Source organism: Nanorana parkeri, unplaced genomic scaffold, assembly GCF_000935625.1.
Source record: "Nanorana parkeri isolate BGI_ZX_2015 unplaced genomic scaffold, ASM93562v1 scaffold1638, whole genome shotgun sequence".
In the NCBI taxonomy this organism is placed as follows: Eukaryota; Metazoa; Chordata; class Amphibia; order Anura; family Dicroglossidae; genus Nanorana; species Nanorana parkeri.
In genome coordinates, this window is record NW_017307906.1 from 311,686 (window position 1) to 333,341 (window position 21,656).

Below are 21,656 nucleotides of genomic sequence, written 5' to 3' on the forward strand. Positions count from 1 at the left end.
ATGGGGTGGTGTGTGGGGGGGGGGGGGGGGGGGGGCGGGATAAGGGGGTGTCCAATAGCTTGGAAGGTCATCACAGTGGCTGCCAGCCTTCAAGGCTGGAGGGAGGGGGTGTCCTAAATAATTATTGGTACAAGGGACTTTATTGGCATTTTATAGGTGTTTTTGCTGTCCCTACAATCTTTGGACGTCTTGGCTGTTGGGGTATACAATCAGATTCTGTGGGACAAAGCCAAAGTGTTGGCTAACATCAACCACAAAGGGGAAAGGGTGAACATTGTTGCGCAGCTCAAAGAAAACCAGAACCTCATTTTAGCTTGGGCAGACCTCTCCCTTTTGCAGCGCAGAATCAAGTTGCAAAGCATCCAAGTAAATGTAATGACTGGGTAGTACTTATGCATTCTCGGCCTCCTGGTAGTCTCTAAATGGGCCCTGCTAGATCATCCAGGTCTTCTATCCCAAGGACCAGTCCTCCAGCATACTTTCAGGTAACTGGCGTTGAAAGCCTGGCTGTTAAAGCCCAGGTCTTGAGAAACTGAGGCCTCTCTGCTTCAGTTATCCCTACTATCTTGAAAGCTAGGAAGTAGATCTCTTGCAGAAGTCTACCACTGATGAGTCCTCTTCCTTTTGTCTGGTCTGGATTAGCGCCCGGCCTTGAATACGATCAGGGCAGATCTCGGCCTTGCCTAGTCTGTTCTAAGGACCTCCTAGCCACTCATTCCTCTGAATGTGTTTGTGCAAGGTCTTGGGCACATTGCTCCACCTGTATGCTTCCCTGATGACTTTGTAGAATCTCAACTTGGTTCCATCAGCCCTTTTGAACAGATTAGGGCTATTACCTTGTCTGACCTCTCGCAAGGTGGCCTTTTCTCATTGCAATTACGTCTCTGAGGTAATGGTTTTATCCCGTAAGAAGCCTTTTCTAGTGTTGGACAAGGCTGTCCTGAGGCCTTTGCTTTTTAAGGTGGTTATCGATTTCCACCTTTTTAATGAGGACCTTATGACACCTTCCTGGTGTCCAAAACATCCAAAGGAAATTTCTCTCTACTTTCTAGATGTGGTGTGCTATTCAATCTCCCCTTTCCACTACTGCTTCCTTTCCTTTTGGCAGTTAGGCTCCCAATGTGTCTTTCCTGAGGGATCATGCATGGGGCTCCCTGCTTCTCGTTCTATTACTGGTAGGTGGATTATACAGGTCATTCAGGCCTATAGTTAAGGATAAGGTTTCTCACTTGTATTTTTCCTGTTTTAAAACTTAATTCTAGTAGATTTGTTAGTGCTTTTGTGGGCTTTTAGGTATCTGTATCTAATTTGCAAGGCTGCCATGTGGTCTTCTGTTCAAACATTTAAAACCCATTTCCACCTTTTGCAGAAGTATTTAAAAAAACATTGCTAGAAATGTGTTCAGGAAGCAGGCATATGCAGTTGCTGTACATGAACACCAACTTATATTTGTTAGCATTCCTCTTCATATCAGCTGTGCAAATAATGTGTACATATTACACATGGGCTGAGAGAGATGTATAGTGAATGTGTTCCATGGGATCAGAGGGAGGGGGATAGCGGTTTACAGCCTGCTTTATAATCCAACCCCAATGTCAGAATGAATTTCTAGGATTCAGGCTTAATAAAAAGAAAAATGAACGCCTGCAATGCGAGTCATGAAAATGTGCACACATATACATGATCTGCACTTCTACATTACCACAATAAATACTAATCATGAACAATGGTGGAAATGGACTTGAAGCTTTACCGGGTGTGTAGTCAGGCCTCTGATGCCAGCTTTTGGTGTAAGGTGTTCCAAACTGCACTCTAAACTGTGTTACGTTCTTGTCCATATGTGTGGGCCTGTTGGCATTGTTTGCTATGTTGCCCGCCCTCAATTGGCCTGCTTGGGGATGTCTTAGGGTCTAAAACTTAGAGCCTGTACAGTCGTGGCCAAAAGTTTTGAGAATGGCAAATATTATTTTCAGTCTGCTGTTTCAGTGTTTATGATGGCAATTTGCATATACTCCAGAATGTTATGAAGAGTGATCAGACAAATTGCAATGTCCCTCTTTTGAATGAAAATGAACTTAATCCCCCAACAAACACTTCAGCCCTGCCACAAAAGGACCAGCTGACATGTCAGTGATTCTCTTGTAACCCAGGTGTCAGTGTTGATGAGGACAAGGCTAGGACTGTCTTCTAAAGTTGATTCAGCTGCGGGATCGGGGCACCACCAGTGCAGAGCTTGCTCAGGAATGGCAGCAGGCACGTGTGAGTGTATCTGCACGAATAGTGAGGCGAGGACTTTTGGCGGATGGTGTCATGAAAGGCAGAAAATAAGCCACTTCTCTCCAAGAAAAACATCAGGGACAGTCTGATATTCTGCAAAAGGTACAGGGATTGGACTGCTGAGGACTGAGGTAAAGTAATTTTCTCTGATGAATAACCTTTTTTCAGCATGATGGTGCACCTTGCCATAAGTCAAAAGTGATAACTAAGTGGCATGGGGGACAAAACCAACATTTTGGGTCGATGGCCAGGAAAATCCCCAGACCTTAATCCCATTGAGAACTTGTGGTCAAAACCCCCCCACAAATTCTGACAAACTCCAAGCATTGATAATGCAAGAATTGGCTGCCATCAGTCAGGATGTGGCCCAGAAGTTGACTGCCAGGGCAAATTTCAGAGGTCTTAAATATGAAGGGTCAACACTGCAAATATTGACACTGCATAAAGAGTGCAATCTCACATTCCACCCCACTCACATAGTTGGATAGAAGTGACATTTCAGGACCGATCAGCTGTTCCGGGGCAGATCGCTTCTCCTGCACATACGATTTGTGATGCCGATCTGCCCTGGAACAGCTGACAAAGCATTGGAATGCTTGACCTATTGGTGGTCACACATTCCACCGCCAAAAAACTGGGTGGGATTACATTGAAATATGTGACCACGTCACCGGTCACACATTCCAACCTAGTCACAAACTGTGATAGAACAGCGGCCCTGTCTAATCATTTAATCAGATAAATAGATTATAATAGGGAACATTACAGTGTAATGTTCCCCATTATAATCCACTTATCTAATTAAATGAAATAACAGCACACAGTTACACCCTTAACCCAATCCTCATTCGTACTCACCTGCCAAGCCTCACAGCCAGATGGTGTGCAATGCAGGGGGCAAGGCATGTGACACACACTTCTCTGGACAGGGAGCTGCAGCAGAGGGATGAAAGAGCCACATGTGGTACCGGAGCCATGGGTCGCTGACCCCTGCTCTATACAAAATTAATGTAAACAAACTTTCTGCTGCTGTAGCAACCAGGGTCCGTTTACCGGGCCCTGCTTTTGACGATTTAAGTCTTACATTGGTGGCAATGCTGCCTGTATATTATGCTCTTTTGACTGGCAGTTAAATGTTTATACATGTAGAGGCTTATCTTTTTTTAACCTCTATCCCTAAGATCTGCAACTGTAGTGGCTCTACAGTGCTGTGCCTGGATTGGGAATGTGTTTGCACCTTTATGATCCCTGTCTCTACCCTTCTCCATCAGCACTAAAATGCTTTCACACCATCATCTTAATCCCAGAAAAGGCACACGTTTACTGGTAAAGTCACAATTCACCATTAACTGCTTCCTGTAACGACTAATGCTTATTAAAATCTGGAGCCCTTCCTTCAGTTCCTAACATTCACCAAGTACATTGTAATGGGCAACAGATTCACCTGCTCCAGTTTTTATAAACAAGCCATTAGGTTTAGGGAAACCACTGAGTCTAACCAGGATGGCGCTGCTATTTAGTGAAAAATACAAAAGAAACAGAACACATATTGGAGATTTTCATCCATGAGGTTTATTTCAGCTCATCAGTTTAATCCAATCTTCAAAATATTTTTTACACTCTACATTTGTTTTGAGTAAATATTTAAAAAAAAAAAAAAAAAAAATCACATGTGCACCACAGCGTATTAAAGACACAGGCTGTTAAATGCCCTTTAGCACATCAGTCATAACAACAGCTAACACACAGTATAGCGTGACTAAGTCTTTCTTGAAGACAGGTGCAGTATGGGAGAATGGCTAAGCTTCCATCATATTCATGGCTTTACCAGCAGATAAGCAGTGGCTTTACCAGCAGATAAGCAGTCATGTATGCAAAATGGTAGCTGAACTGGATCCCTGAAGGTTCTTTCTTAATGTAAAGGGGCACAGACATTACAGATTATTTAGGGAGCATCTAGAATACCCATGTTCCAAAAGGAGTCAATATCAAAACAGACAGACTCTTTATTTTAATCACCACCCTTAAAAAGGCGAATATATATATATATATATATATATAATCTTCTGGAGATTGAAATGTCATAACTCCAAACGCCAGTGCTTGTTTTGCGCCTGAAACTACAGAATTGATAAACGAGATTTCCTTAGAGACTGAAAAAGAACATTCTCAAAAATCTTAATAGATTACAAATCAAGTAGGAAATTGTCAGAAAGGCTGAACATTTAATCCCTTACATTAATATCTATAGCATATAGGCCTGCTTTCATGCAAAAGACCATAAATTTAAGGGGTTAATAAAGCCAGGTGCTAGGTTTGGGTATTCAACCATAGGGGTGCATTTCCGGGCTTGTTCGCTCTTTAAACTTGCTTTGCTATGTAAATATGGTTGTGTTGTGATCCATCTGAGCACCAGGCCCCAATATGATAACAGAAAGCTTTGTTTTATGGAGATCCATGACTGGTGCTCAAGCAGGTTTACACTGGCAGGTAATGCTATGTATTGAAAGCAAGAGGAGAGAACATAAAATCCTACCCACAGTGACTGACAAATAAAGCTGAAGCCCAGTTTGGGCAACCCATGGATTTCCTAACATCTAAAAGCTGCAGTGATTATACAACAAAACAAGCACTTGTGTGATTCTACATGCAAGTTCACACTGTAGGATAACAAAGATAATAAATAGAAAAATGCATGCCTAAAGTGGAACTCCAGCCAAACCTTTAAAATAAGTGTTTCACATGCATGACCGATATGTATAAATCACATGACTAGCTGCACTAGCTGCACTGTAGTACAAATCCTTTGCCATGTTAAACAGTAAATATGTATGTATTTTAACAATATATTTATGTTTGCCTAGAGATCCACTTTAATTTATAAACAAAAAGAACCTTAAATTACTCAACAGAAAAATAACAAATAAGAAGATAAACGTATACATTAAAGTGGGACTTTAATCGTCCCGTAAAAAAAATATCCCCCCACCCGCAAGAGCAGAGTGCCGCATTAAATACATACTCTTCTCCCCGTTCCAGTGATCTTCACTGTACGGTTCTCCCATTGCTGCATAGCATTTCATAACATTCCTGCCAGCTCTTCTTAGTACGTGCCGTGACCCTATTCATTTCTTTGCGTGAGCCATATTCCAGCCATCCTGCGGAATATGGCTATTCCACAGGATGGAGATGTATTCTGCAGGATGGATGGGAATGAATAGGCCCATGGCACACATGCACAGAAAGAAGACCAAGAGGGGTGTTTTGGGGGAAAGGCTATGTGGTGCCAGGCAGGGCCACGCTGTGAAAATCACTGGCATGGGTAGAAAGGCAAATATATTACACAGCACTCTGCACTTAAGGGAGTGGAGGGATTTATTAAAAGACAAGTTCACCTGAGCTTGTCCTTTAAGTTTTGGATAAAGTAGGTAAACGTTAGAACATCTGTCAGCAGTACTGCAGATTTATACTCACTTCCTGTCTCAGGGACTGCTGTCACCTGGGAAAGAAAGTAGGAAGAAATCCATAATTTGGCAGTTCTCACGAGAACAGGAAGTCTCCCAGTCAGAGAACTGCCAAAGGTGGGATTTCGCTTGACTTCTTGCCGTCTCTCCAGGACAGGAAGTGAGAAGAAATTACTTTAACAGTGATACAGACAGCAATAAAATCCAAAGTTTCTAACCCTCGCCTACTCTTTCCAGAAAAAAGGTTTGGCTGGAGATTGACTTTTAAAGGTAAGTCCACTAACATTATATTTGGGGGAATAGTATCTATATAGGCCTTGTATTCCAATTCTCTGTTATGAAGTCCTGAAAGTCAGTTTCCTGAGCCTCTGTTCTAATGGATCAGCTGGTTTTGGCAGTGGGGATCACATGTCTACCCTGTTTCCCTGAAAATAAGACCTACCCCGAAAATAAGACCTAGTACTATTTTTGGGAGTTGATAAAATATATGACCTACTCCGAAAATAAGACCTAGTTGTGACCATTGCCAGGGCCGGTGGTGGCATAAGGGGGAACCTGAAGAGCCGTGGGAGAGAATCAGCGTGCCAATGAAGCCAGCGCTAGAGGAAGTGATGCGGCAGCACAGGGAGCAGAGCCGCATAAGCCGATGTTTACTCTATAGCGCCAACTCCTGTCACAGGTGGAGTGATACCCAATGCACGCCTGTGAGGAATCTATAGTGAAAGTGCGCTTCGCTTTTTCTGGTTACCAAATTGCTCTTGGAAAGGTACCTCTGATTGCCCTGATCACCCTATTCTTAACTTTGCCATTTTGGATTATTTCATTTGGATTTGCATTAACTTTGGATTGTTATACATTAAAAAAAATATAAAAAAATAAGACCTCCCCCGAAAATAAGACCTCCCCCGAAAATAAGACCTCCCCCGAAAATAAGACCTAGTGTGTTTTTGTGAGCCAAAAAAAATATAAGACAGTGTCTTATTTTCGGGGAAACACGGTAAGCAAATGGCACAAGACTGAGGCTCCACCATTGTGAGGATTAGGGATAAACATTTCAGGGGGTTACGTGTAAGGTTTCTGGGATGGATTAAGAATTAAAGTTCAGGATCCGTTTAAGTGTTGAAGGACAGCTTCACCTTAAGGCTGGATTCATACCTAGGCGACTGGTATTCCGCATGTGTTTTAGCTATTTTTGCGCGCGTTTCACGCACGTATATAAAGTCGCACGTTTTTGTGAGCCGATTTTGGCACGTTCATGTGAATGGGCAAAAGGCGCATACATTTTTTTTTTAAATCGCAATGTGCGTTTTTCAAGAGTTTTCTATTGAGTCTATGGACCAAAATGTGCTGAAATCTTGGATAAAGTAGCTCATGTACGATTTCGGGCGACATGCGTATTTCTGCTTGCAACAAAACTCACAGGTGTGAACCGGGGCCATAGAAATTAATAAGATTCCTTGAGTAGAGCGTTTTGTCATGCTGAATCGGCTGCGAAAACATGCCTAGGTGCGAATGGAGCCTTAGTGAAACTGCTAAACCGGCACACTATGCTCTTTCAAAGAAAATCAAGCTTTATTCCACATGCATCTGTACAAAAAAACAGCCACTGACCCGTTTCTGCCTTACTCGCTCCAAGTCATAGCTGTGACTAAGGCCTAGTAAGGCAGAAAAGTCTCAGCAGTTTTTTGTACAGATAATGTGGAATAAAAAACTTGATTTTCTTTGGAAGAGCATCATGTGTCGGTTTTGCAGTTGCTAAGACAATTACTCCAGAAGAGGGTTATCCATGCACTGAGCGTGGATTACAAGGATGCATGACAGGGGTGAGCTGAGCATTTTGTGTTTCTAGTCTGCACCTTTAGTGAAATTGTCCTTCAATACATCTCCCTGCCTCCTGGAATAATAGTTACTTTCCTCCCCCATTTAGCTGTCCTTTGACAAGGTTCTGGCTAGCTGCATACTGTGAATGTGTGCCATGGTCCCCATTAATTCCTATTGGTGAACCATACTCTACTTGACAAATGGAGGCCGCCATGAGTATGGCTACCTATAGAAATGAATAGAGCCACAGCATGAATAAGCAGTATGAAGAGAAGCCTGTCAGGACCTTGTTGAAGAACAGATCCCTGGATCAGGAAAATAACCCAGGTGAGCAACACTGAAGGGGATGGGGTGATATAAAAAGGACAACTTTTCCAAATGTGAAGTTATCCTTCCTGTGTTCAGTTTCAGACAGATTAAAGGCTGCCATGTGTTAGGAGATGATTTTAGAGGTTAAGGGTTACGATGAGGTGGTGAGGATTAATGCTAAGGGTCAGCTTAAGGGTTAAGTTCCTCACTTTTTTCACCACCACATACCCAGAATCAAATACTATCACCCTTGAGTTCTTAGCACAGAAAACCAATGTACCAATGTCCTAAATTACATGTTCACCACTTATGCATCCCATGGTCCTGCAGTTCAATGAGATGCAAAAGTCTATATTAAATCTCTCCATCAAAATGGCAGGTCCTGTATGCAGAGATTAACTAAAGCCATGGAAAAGAGGCACAGAGAGAAGTGGCTTTACATATTACATTCATCCAACCCCTTTACACTATACAGAATTCAAACGTATTCATATAAAAGATGTGATTTTTACTCTACTTTAAAGCACACCAGTTACATGGTCATAATAAGAAAGGTAAACCTGCAGCAGCATAGCTGGATTACTCTGGGGCCACATGCTGGCTTTAGACTGCTTTCCCTCATCCCAGTGCAGTACTACAGCCCCCTGAAGATCATATACAACTACAAGCTTTTTAAACATTGGTATTTACATAAGGACAGACTCGCTCCACATATTTAGATAGTCAAGACTGGCTATAGGTAGCTCAGACACCAAGCACTACGCACAAGTAAGTATGTCTGCCCTTACCTATAAGCTTGGGTTTTTCAGAGTACTGCTTTGACATGTTGAGGAGAACAGAGGCTGATCTAAAGCCAAGATGAGCCACCAGAGGATATCTCTGTAGGGTTACTTTTCCTGTGTGCTTTTTTTAAAAAAAATAACAGAGTCCCTTTTAAGATCAACATTTTGGAAATATAATATACAGATTAATTTGAGGCGCTTTTAAAGTTGATAGACTTTCACTCTACAAGCATTCAGTATGCCATCAAAAATACAACACATTAAACAGAAACCCATTCATCAAAAATACATACATTTAACTTTATTGCATTCAGAGTGTAATGCTTGCTGACCCATTCAGGAAAGGAAAAAGGTAACAATGGAAGGATAGAAAAGCATAAGTAACTGTCTATGGGGCAAAAGTCACTATGTACTGAATACTAATTCTAATAATTGCTCAACAAAAACTTTCTGCAGTCATTTGACTCCTTCATAGTATAAGCAGATTATTTTATTTTTTCTTCATATTGTTTAGTTTACATGATCTGAAATGTTAGAACTTAGAATCCACTTTACGTTAACAAACAAATCCCATGTTATAAAGCGAAGCAGGTTTGGTTAATCTGTGGCTGTCCAGTGGCTGTGGAACTGCAAGTTGTGCGGCCAAAGGTTACATAAGCACATGATAAAGTAAGGTAAATATATCAATAGAATCTTTTTTTGCTCTATAGTTAACAGACTCCTTTGTTCTTCAGTTAACACAAAATCAGTCATTCTAAAAGGTTTCCATACAAATAAGATAATCATCCAGTTAGACATCATCAAATGTGAGCAGACACCCCCAGCTATCCAATCTCTGGGAGAAAAACCTGATTGGCTAGGCTGGACTTTCTTGCTACGGTTTCCCCTAAAATTAGGTGTTTAATTGCATAAACATGGCCCTTACTGCAGGTGATACATGTGTGCATACACGGATTAGGAAAAAGCCTGTTTGGTGGTCAGATTGTACATCTAATGTCCACGGCCAGTTTAGGAGATCTTCTGAATATGTGGCTGACCCCCTCACCCTGCGCCATCTGTGCACTTCTGCATTTATATCTTCCAGACACAGGTCTGAAAGTGATTGATTTTGCAAATTCAAATCTGGATTTGGGCATCAGTACTCACAGACACTTTCATGCCAAATATAAGATAACCCTAGCATGTGGCATGCTGCACTTAACTGTCTGAGTATAAATGCAGATACACATGACATATGCTACTGGACATTTCATACACTGTGTAAGACAGCACAGCAACAGAGGGTGCTTAAATGGTGTTAGTACTCAAAACTGGTATTACTTCCTCACAACAACCAATCAGATTCAAACCTGCCCGACTGGTGTCTATGTGGAGATAATTCCAATTCTTAGCACTCACATTATGATACATAAAGCTCAGGATCTCAAAGACATCAAAGGGCAATGTGAGAAATTCAAAAGTGCAAGCCTAAACTCTTCTGTCCTGCTGTTCGCATAACTTCATGTTACAGCTTTGACTGGGAAAATAAAGTATCCCAGTTATCAAGTGGCAGTGCGAATTGTCAGAAACCAGTAGTCTGATGGCAAAAAAACCATTCCAAATAATAAGAAATGTATTCTCAAATTAACTTTTTATTATTTCAAAATTGAATAAAGGATTAAAGCACCTCTTCGCATTTTTATTCATCATCCTTCAACGCTTCACATATGAAACATGCAGCATTACATTGCTCTTGCTTTGACGCATAACATACATTTCAAAAAGGTAGTTTACTCCTTGGCAACCAGTACAGAAATGTACTTAAACAGTGACATTAACTTTATCTAAAAATAAAACAAACAAAAAAATAAATGTGCCAGTTGAGACAATCATACCCAGAGACTACATCTTGTCATCACATCCTCTATAGAGGAATACTGAAACCTGATACTGTATGCAGACAGTTATTTACGTGTTCCTGAAAAGATGTTCTAACATGTACTAAGTGACGTACTACTGCAAGTTATCAGCATCCTCGAGAGCTAAATGTGTGTGATGACGCTATCAATCCGTGTCAGCACTAGCACAGGGAATTTAGATTTAACAGAAATGTTTACAGAATTTAAAAGCGATGTACCAGTATTAAAGAACACTCTTTATATATGTGTACATTATTTACTTGAACTCACTTGTTGCCCCTTATGCAGCTATTATGTCCCATAAAACAGGAATCTTCCAGTCAACGATCTGCCAAGATGTCAGGTTATCTTGAAGAAAGCCTGTTTACTTATAATAAAAAGATGAAGGTATGTGCAGGAGGTAGGAAGTGGTATAAAGGGGATGCTAAGCTTTAATTGTATATATAGATTTTTTTTTAAGGACCTCCTTTTCCTATAACAGGAGTATAGAAAGCACCGAGCAGACATCCCACTTCAACTTGTGTCTAAACATCTTGTATTCTATCTTGGGTTAATATTCTAAAGCAAAACATTGTGGGGAGTGTGCTCACGCAGTGAGATGTCATTCCTTGTATAAAAGAGTTAGCCCGCTTTATTTTGAATTTTTTTTTGCTTCTGTATTCCCCCCTTCCGTGCCTCAGAATCCTTCTCACCACATGGTGTAACCTCCGTCCGAGCCACCCATGAAGTAATTGCCTTTTCTCTGTGTAACCACAACATTGGCACCTTGCATGGCTGCCAGCTGGGCTGCATTTGGAGGGCAGCCAGGAGGTGGTGGCTAAAAGAAAGAAGAGAAAAAAAACCATGAAAAACTGGACAAGTTTACAACAACTTTGACTTGTCTATCATGCACAGATATAAGTCGACTATTCCTTCTGCTGATATTTAAAGGAGAACTATGAGGCGAGTGTCCTCTCCTCATAGTTCGAGCCGACGTGTGACAATGAAACTGTCACACGTCGGCTCAATAGATCGGGAAGTGAGCAAACACATACAGTCCCTCGCTCACTTCTCTATCATGTCCCTGCAGAGAGCAGTGACCGTCAGTCACAGCTCCCTGCAGGGATTCCCCTTCGATCCTCTAGCACTGTCTGGAGGAACGAATGGGGAAGGGGGCGGGTACAGCTGAGTGGATCTCGACAGTAATGTCGGGATTCGTCCCGGTTGCGGCGGTCTCAGTATACCATGAGCTGTAGCTCGCAATATACTGAGCGTTAGGTCACAGGAGGACGCCAATATATGTCCTTCCGTAACCCTTGAGAGAACTATGGGGAAAGACACTTTTAATGTCACTTACCACGTAACAGTATCTCTCACCAGACTTTATTACTGAAAACTCCAGGAAGAGGAAAAAAAGATACAACGCTTTTGCTGCAGATAGGTTGTATCTTCTTTATGAAAGTGAACCTAAACCCTCCTATCCTTTGAGGTAAGAAATCAAAAATACGCAATTCATATTCCGGTTAGATGGCCTCGGATATTCAAAAATAATAGATTTTCTCACCTCTGAACCGTTTTTATGCTGCCACTCCCCAAGATGCCACCATGTTAGCCTCTATTTAAATCTGCAGTTGACAAGGTGTTGCACATGTGATCAGATATGACATCAGCCATTTAAGGGCAAGAAGAATCAGTTGAGAGCTGACAGAAGCGCACTGGCAACTGTGACAGTTATCACCAGAAACAATGCTGGATTAAATATTTCATAATATTTTTTAACTTGAGCTTTCTTTTTGGAGACACCTTTACATCTTTGGGGTTAGTTCCACTTTAACCCATTTACTTGCACAAGTATCTAATTAGTCTATTTGATGGCATGTAAGATGCACCACATGTCAATAGCCCAATGGAATGTCTGCCAGTGTGCTCCTCAGACTCCTATTTGACTTCAAGTTGTGTGCAGTCTATCAATATTGTTAACAGTCAGTTGCTTAAACAAATCAAGCTGAAATTTACCTGCAATTAAAGAGCTATTATACTCACATCTCTGGCGGTCTGTTTACCACCTTCACTCCCAGAAGTGTTAAAATGAAGACCATGACACAGACAGAAGTGCTGAAATAGAGTGACGTGGGAGACACAGGCCACATAAGAGGCAAGTATAATGGTTCTTTTATTGCAGGGGACCTTCAGCCCCAATTTTTTAAACCGCTAATATGTTTTTTTTCTTTATATTGAAACTGTCAAATACAATTACATTATTGATTTTTTTTAATACTGCAATTGTTAGCCTACAATGAAAAAAGCACAGCAGGATGTTTATTAAGAGAAGTGAACAAACTTAAAAGCCTTACATGCCCTTAAAACATTTATAAATGTATTTAGGTACACAAATTAAGCTGGCCATACAGCTATAGATTGTCTGCAGATCTTCTACGGTCAGGTGGAAAAAGTGCAACAGATTCCTCCATCTACGCTAAACTGTGTGAATGGAGGAATCACCCACTGGGCCATAATTCAGTATCTTGCTAGTTGGTCCCGCTGGCTCTCAAAACAACTGAACAATGCCTGCATCCAATCAGATTGTTCAGGTATTTTGACAGCCAGCAGGGCCGACTAGAAAGATACTGAAGCTTGGCCCAGTGGGAGATTCCTCCATCCACACAGTTTAGCATAGATGGAGGAATCTGTTGCATTTTCCATAGAAAATCTGCAGAAAATCTATAAGTGTATGGCCAGTTTTTGGCAGAGTACTTGTCCAGTTATCAGATGTTGCTAAATTTTACCTGAGCATCAATAACGTCTGGACACGAAAAGTTTTAACTCGTAAAATAGTTGTCACGTGATGCGTACACCTAAATTTCTGTTTTGAATAAAAAAAGTTTAACAACCAGGTGCTTACATTGCTCTTCAGATGTACTGAAAAAAGCTAGTGTCTCACTACTCTTGCAATGTTCCTGTCATGTTGCAGGAGCACTGTATGCAGAACAAAAAGGTGCAAAGAGATGTAACCCTCTAAATCTGAAATTTTGAGTGTCCAATCCAATTAAAACAACTGGGTGTTGACCATTTACCACTATTTCCATGCAAGAAAGAAGCCCATTCATGTTCTGAATTCTAAAGCTGTTGCTGGAAATCACAGGCTTAAAAACAGACTGGTTTCACTTCTGCGCTAATAGTTTTGCTTCAGGAAAGAGAAGCAAAGGGTAGGTGAAGGAGAAGGACTGTGACATTATACCAGCAGCAATGGCAACAGAAAAGTAAACACACACTAGAATACCTACCGGCACAGATCCACTATTCCCAGGACCGAACCTTGCACCTGCATCATACCCTCCATCCACAATGACTGTAGAGCCAGGAGGATACACAGGTCCAATAGGGTAGTAAGCCATGGGCACTGAGGAACCCATTTGTTGCATTGTCTGAGGCATTTGCACATACATAGAGGCTCCAGGGTAGGATGAGAGAGATTGCATATTAGGAGCAGGTTGGTGAACATACCCCTGGCGATAAAGCTGCAGAGAAGAAAAAAAAAAAAAAAAAGATGAATATCACATACATGTTATACAGGAAGTTCTCTCACATTCATTTTTCCACCCATAAACATTTTTCTGTGATGACACACTGTCTAGTGATGGGTTACGTTACCTCAGAATAGGCAGGAGGAGCATCTGTGTAGGGAGGAGCTGGTGAAAGATGCATGGCTGGTGGATAGACAGACTGTGGATTGGGAGTCTGGGTTGGATAGGCTGGGGCTGAAGGGTACTGTCCTGTAGAGGAAAAGCAAGGACACAGATATAGGTAAACATGATGTTACGACTGGTATTTGTGAACTTTCTGTAAAATATTGAAGTCAAGTCACACTTTTCCATACATCAAGCATCCCACACATGTAAATCCACAAGTTTCCAGGATTAGACTACCAGCCTTCTGAAACAAGTAAAGGAGCCATCCCTTAAATGCCTGTTTATGTGCTGAGGCAAGGATCAACACATTACAGAAAACTAGAAGCCAGCTAACATGTCATTAAAAAATTGCAAGCAGGATCTAAACCCACCGATCTATTGTTTCCCAAAAGAAAGCTCAAGATAAAAGTTTTATAAATGTTATTAAATCCTTAATCAAGCATACCAATGTTGTTTCCTGTAGTGTTTGCTACATTCAAGGTGGGTCTCTGGTGAGGACAGTGAGTTGCCAGAGTGTTTATGTCAGCTCTCAACCTTTCATAGCACTTTCACAGTTCTGCTATCGTATTAAATATAGTAACTTGCAGACTAACCACTAGAGACGGCAAACAAATGGCAATGACTGTTTTTGTCCTTTAATAACTGCAGAGATATCAGCCACATTGTTTTCAATCAGTTGGCTGACTCAGAGTTGCATTTTGAGAATGAACAGTAACGTAGCAGTATTGTGTAACGCTTCAAAGCCGGAAGTAGTCTGCATACGTAATGAGGAAATATGGCTGCCGCATGTACGTACAATAACATGCAGAGACAGGGTTGTTTAAAACACTAAGGGTCCGTTCACACTAGCCCATCTGTTAAAATGCTCCGTTTTAGTGGACACGCTAGTACATTGTGACAACTCCAGCAGTGTGTGTGGTGTATTGCACACTACCAAAACTGTCACTGTTTGCATTCTTTTTTTTAAAACTTTGTTAGTGTACAATGTGCACACTCCATTCAGGTCTGTGTACAACAAGGTGTGCCGTGGTGACCTGAGGTGGCATCAAGTGTGATGTGGGGGGAAAGAAGCAGCATGTCTACATTTTTCTGCAGCACACCACCCATCACACCCACATTGTGGTGTGAACAGGGCACATAGAAAACAACTGTTTTCTTTGTGCCCTAGCAGTGACCTGCGGTTTTCTTGCGTAAAAAAAACCCAACGCGTCACTGATATAGTGTGAACATATAAAAAAACTGAAACTGTACACTCCCTTCAATTTCCAGTGCCATTACAAAACTTGGAAGCCCATCTCTGAGAAGAACTTAAAGTGATATTAAAGTCAAAATGTTTGTAGGCTTAAAATGCTGATATTTAAAAGTTTAACGTTCCTGCAGAATCAGCTGGTCCCCTGAGCACTGGCCCCCGATATCCTTTTTTAGGGTGACTCCTTTCCCTTGCAGGGTCCTATAGAGCCATCCTTGTGTGTGCTAGTAAGCTGTGTGCACCTCCACAAATACTCAGCCACAACAAGTCAAGGCACTCCCCTCTCTCTCCTTCTTCCTCCTCCCTTCCCCAAGCTAGTAGATGGACAGCTGCTAGAGACTGCGCTGTCCCTGGTGATTTTGTACTGGACAGAAAGCTCAGGGAAGCTGAGCTGAGACAGTTGGAGCCGTTTGGAAACATGACTAAGTGCTTGGACATAATTGTAAAGAAATACTTTGCTGGGTGATGTATATTTGTTTGATCGGGATTCATTATTGAAAAAAAAGAGTGAATACTACTTTAAAACTAGTATTTGGATGGGGAGAGCAGACAGCTGGGTTATATTTCCTTGTGCAGGATTATATCTCAACGCTAAATCAGATGCTATAAACAACTAGTTTTTGTTTTTCTTCCATTTCTATAAAATTGGCCATAGTTTCTTTATAAATAAGGTTTTAAATATGGTCAAGACATGTAGAGAGATACAATACAATGTACAACAATGGGTCATAGCGGTTTAGTTCTTGTTAATCTTGCCTGTGACACCTGTACAGCATATTAATGAAAGTTGTAGAGAGTGTAGCGTGCACAGAAACTTGAACGTCTGTCCCCTGGGCTTCTCTTCAGGCATTCACAGGGGGCCTGTGTGCTGCTTGGCAAAGAAACATTCCCAGCATGGATTCCAAATCTCGGGTCAGAAACACAGCACAAAAGTAATTGTTAGGAATTGCTATGTCAGCCTTTCTGCCATGGAATAGGACTGAAATATACACTCATTTTTGAATGTATGAAACCTACAGTGCCGGGGAAAGCAGCAGTCGAAGAAATGCTACTGCAGTATGACGTAGCACACCAACGCTGTTCTGCAATCTCAGCATTTCCGACAAACCTAACCAAGAACACAAGATGCATGTAGCTTGGAAGGGCAGGAAATGGCTGATCTGGGTAAACACTTGGCTGGCATTGTGTCTGCTTTTTTTCTGCTTGTGTTAACTGAGGACAAGCACACTATAAGAACAAGAATGAAAAAACCAGGCAAGTAAGATAACTTCAATTACTTGTGTTCAGAAATCTAGGCAAAAGAATGAGGTTTCAATTACTTGTGTTCAGAAATCTAGGCAAAAGAATGAGGTTTATATAGCGACAGCAGTGTTTCTGAACCTTTTCTCCATCAGAGCACGCTTTAAAATCTCAAAGGCACCTCGGTTCGAGTCTAAAATGTAAAAGTGAGAAGAAAAAAAAAAAATCTTGTGGTAACCCCCAAATTCATATCAGACTCTTATCCTAGATAAGTGTCTGGTATAGATTTTGAGGGTAGGACCCCCATGCAGGGGCATCCCGAAGCCGGGTGTGACCCGCAGCGGAGACCGGGTGACACCTCGCTGTGACGTCATCGCATGCGCGGCCATCCAATTGACGCATGCCATCTTGGTGATGGACACCGGTAGAGAGAGGAGGGGACGTTCACCCAACAAGATGAGGTATGCCACCAGGTCCCCTCCTTTCTCCTGACACTCTGTCCATGACCGAGTGCCCAACTTTTTAGGGGGGGGGGGCACCAAAATGACTGTCAGTCATTTTGGCGTCATTCTTCCAATGGTGTCACCCGGGTGTGGGTCACACCCCCCTTGTGACGCCACTGCCCCATGCAACAAAATGTCACACCAGAAAACTCCCTTTCCAGGAGCCCCTTCCACATCAGTCTGTGGTCTGTCTGCACCATGGAAATGCATGAGGCTGTGTGAAAATTTAATGGAACACCTGACGAAGCCTAAGGGCACCCTGGTTGAGAAAGGCTGGGCTAAGAGTTTATTTATGACCTATTCACACCATATGCTCAAAACAGGCCCAATGCAAAAATAAGCTGAAATTCATTGTATCCAATAGGCTCAGTTAAAACTTGCGCGTTTTGTTAGTGTGCGCCCTGTCAGAAAAAAATGCACATCAATACAATTAAAAAAATAAAATAAAATGAATCGGTCAACACATGTCAAATAAGTACAACTAACACACTTTAATAGTAGCTACATGCAACGGATGTGGTGTTAATCCAGCCTTGCAGACAATTCCTAGATTTTGAGATAAAAGGCAGCTCAGTCACCGGGAAACATAGAAGATCAAAAGTGGAAAACAAACCGGATCTTTCATGTCTTAGGGTCCCCACACACCTTACGATTATCGTACGATAATCGCGGGAAATCCCGCGATCGTACGATGATCGTAAGGTGTGTGGAAGCCGTGCGACCTCTACTACTGTAAGGTCGCACGACTTTAAACTTACGGACATGTTCGAAAACCCGCCGAGCATCGTACGATGTTCGGCGAGTTTGTGGCATGTCCGTACGATAACAGCCGCACGTGCCGGTGTGCGCAAGTGCACACTGCCCGTTCGGCATTGCGGTCATCGGAAGCTCGCCCCTCAGGGGACGTGGCTTGCGATCATCGGCAGATCGTACGTTTTTTTAAGTACCTTACAACCATCGCAAGACAAAAGTCTTGCGATGGTTGTAAGGTGTGTGCCCAGCCTAACACTGTCAAAAGGAGCCGTGAGTCATGATACACGTTAAGTATAAAGCTTATTCACATCTGCATGCTTCAGTCATTTTTTTATGCTTTCTAAAACTATAGAAAACACAACATATTGCTATCTCTTAGGCCTGTATACACTGGCTTCAGGCAACAGATCAATGCTAGAGCAAGGTATACTCACTGTAGAGAACAAGCCCTCTCAGGGCACTGCACATCTCAGGGCTTGTTCACACCAAATGCAGACCAGATCTGCATGAGTTTCTGCACACGCAGTGCAGTGGGTTGTGCCGCGTTTTTGATGAGTTCCGGGCCGTTTGCATGCGTTTCAGAGCAGGAAAAATAGGGCTTGCTGCAGGTTTTTTTACATGCTCTGGAACTGAACGCTGCGGTGTGAATTAGAGCCCAAAATACCATTGGAATACATTGGACGTTGGAATACATTTTGATCCGGTCTGTAACTGCTCTGCTCCTGGAACGCGCTTGGTGTGAACAAGGCCTAAAGCTGTGTTAATGTGACACTAAACTCAGGAGTTAAATGTTAAAAATACATTCAAGTACCTTAACTATTACAAAAAAATTTATTTGTGTATCACTCGGCTGTAGATCCTCCAATCATCTCTGAATGGGTGCAGACACAAATAAGATACATCTTCGTTAATAGTTATGCATTTTTAAGATGTAACTCGAGTTTAGTGTCACATTAAAGTCTGAAATTTAATTCAACTTCCTTCAACTGAACCTGATGTGGACTACAACATTTCTAAAGGCGACATATGTGGTAAAATGCAGACCCCTTGCAATCCCTGAAACTATCCGTGTTATTCTGTGCATCAGTCCATCAGCCAGTGTGGAGCTCTTTAGACCAAGCTGGGCATGGTCTGCTCAAGTTGATATTAAAACTTATTTTTTTTATCATCAGAAATAGTTTTTTTTTTTAATCCTTCAGATCCTCGTTTTCTAGTGGGTCCCTGCAGCGCTTTCCCCCCCGCCGGCTGCACGGGTGCCTCCATCCGCTAAGCGGTTGCTGTGGAGGCACCCATGCATGCTCGTTCACAGCCATGCCTGTAGTGGCTGTGTGCGTTCATAGACACACACCGCCCAGCGGCAGGCCATGCCCCTCCTCTCCGCCCAGCAGTTTGACTGACAGCAGAAGGAGCCTATGGTTCCTCTGCCCTCAGTATCCTCCCCCAGAACCAGGAAGTTCGGGACAGAGGATCACTGCGAGGACCGGCGGCGGTGACAAGCGCCACTGACAGGCAAGTGTGGGGGGGACTGGGGAGTCTAAAAGGTACTGGACATTTTTTACCTTAAAGCAGAGAATGCAGTAAGGAAAAAATCACGTAGCCTTTAGTAATACTTAAAGCACTAAGCTATGCTCCTGTCATTCAACCGTCAAATGCCAGCAATTCAGTGTGCTCTGGCCATTAACAGCTGAATTACAAGTTGGGGCTTAGTACTAGAAAAGTGACATTTTTTTTCAACTTGGAAAAAGTTTGATCCAATCCAAGAACAGCCCGGGGCTAGATTTCATGGGACTCTACAGAGATCATTCTGAAGACTAACATAAGTGCTTGCAGGCACCACAAGGTCACTTCATTCATTACTGTTGTTACCTTAGAAATGTGTAGGCCAAATCAGGATTAAACTGATCTGAATTCTGTGTACTCCCCTGCAAAATGAGCACACATTTCCATACAGAGTCAGTAGACTAGCAAACACACTGCCTGAAGCCTTTTAACATGGCAGGCAGACATAAATCTAACCACTTAATGTAGGAAACATCCCTGTACTGCATCAGACTTTCTTAGGCCGCAAGTAGGCTGTCGCATCATCACCAGCAGGTATTTTTCAGGATCACCAGATTACCAGCAAAGAAGCAATGCCTGGATGAAAAGCCAAAATACTCAGCAGGCTGGTCATGCCCCCTGTATTCATCTCACACAATTCTGACTGGAATGTATACTAGCTGCCAACAAAAAGCAAAAAGCTGCTAGCAGGTTTCAAGCAGAGTTGTTGGTGTCATGGGGGCAGGCTTCAAGCAGAGTTGTTGGTGTCATGGGGGCAGGCTTCAAGCAGTGTTGTTGGTGTCATGGGGGCAGGCTCCAAGCAGTGTTGTTGGTGTCATGGGGAAGGGTATAAAATGTGTGCATGTTTAACCTGTAGAACCTAGAGGTGTCTGTACATACTTGAAGCAGCCTCCCAAACTTCCTGTCATGGCCAAATACCAGGCAATTCTGACAAGCAAAGCTTCAACACTTCTGTGTAGTTTGTTCTAAGGCGGTGACTCAAAAGTATTAAAGCCAGACACAGGCAACTAGAAATTTTAAAAAAGTCAAATAAGAGACAAAGTCCATGGAAAATAAAGACAAAGAAAGGACACTAGAGGCCACAGTAAAAATGAGATCTCAATAGAAGTGTTTCTAGAAATCCTAATACAAAAGCATCTTGATAGATCTTATGGCCTACAAATATCTGTTGTCTCCATCCATCCTGCTAATAATGGTAGGTTCAGTGGTGGACATGAAGTGTCTGTGTTTATCCACTACAGACAGCTATGGCATACTAAGGAGGAGTGATTCTTCCATATGTCTATGACTGTCAGTCAGATAAACAGTCTTTACACAGATAGTTCTGTTCTATTGTTGCATTATGATTATGTCATATGGTCAGCATAGGTGACAAATGACCACATAATGGAACCACAGTGTAATAGTTTGTCTTTATTAAAGCCCACCTGCAACCCAAACGTTTTACTTTGTTTTGGATAAAGTAAAGGTTAGTCTCTATCGGGTATTTGTGTTAGTCTCTGTTCCCCACACCTCCCGTCAGTGCAGAAAGTGATTTAACCACTTGCTGACCGTGGTGTTTACCCCACCTTTTCCTGGCCAGGCCATTTTTCAGTATTCAGCGCTGCGGTACTTTGACTGACATTTATTCCGTCATGCAACGCTGTACTGAAATGAATTTTATACCATGTTTTGAGGACAGATAGAGCTTTCTTTTGGTGGTATTTAAATCACCACTGTGGTTTTTAATTTTTACTATATTAAGGAAAGATTACTAAAAAAAAAAAAAAAAAGTTTTTTTTTTTTCACTATGTTATAATAATAAAATATAGAAGACGGGGTCCCGTCGGGTAAATAGACACCAAACATGTCATGCTTTAAAATCGCTTGTATGTTAACAGGCATCGCTGCCTGTTTTTAAATACGTGCATTTCACCGCTCGTGGCGCACGCGAGTGGGCGGGGCTAACAGGCCATCTTTTGACAGCCTGTTACATCCAAGATGCTCCCGGCCGACAGTTGTGCCACCACGACCGGCCGGGAGGCGGTTAAAGTCTCTTAAATGGTGACACAAACAAAAACACATTTTTATGGGTAATAGATAAATGTCTGACAATGTTTTTATTGCGGTCTTTGCCTTCATACCCCATTACTA

At 42.2% G+C, this 21,656-nt stretch overlaps 1 protein-coding gene across 1 annotated transcript in view; it reads right to left on the reverse strand.

The window, feature by feature from the left end:
- Positions 1-11,180: 11,180 nt before the first annotated feature.
- The window catches only part of DAZAP2 (DAZ associated protein 2), a 19,689-nt gene continuing 9,213 nt past the window's right edge, over positions 11,181-21,656 (reverse strand). The window contains exons 2-4 of the mRNA XM_018570959.1: positions 14,182-14,303; positions 13,815-14,048; positions 11,181-11,368 (exon numbers count right to left, since the gene is read on the reverse strand). Coding sequence (XP_018426461.1) covers positions 11,240-11,368; positions 13,815-14,048; positions 14,182-14,303 — 485 coding nt within the window. The 3' untranslated portion in view covers positions 11,181-11,239. The remainder of the gene's footprint in view (positions 11,369-13,814; positions 14,049-14,181; positions 14,304-21,656) is intronic.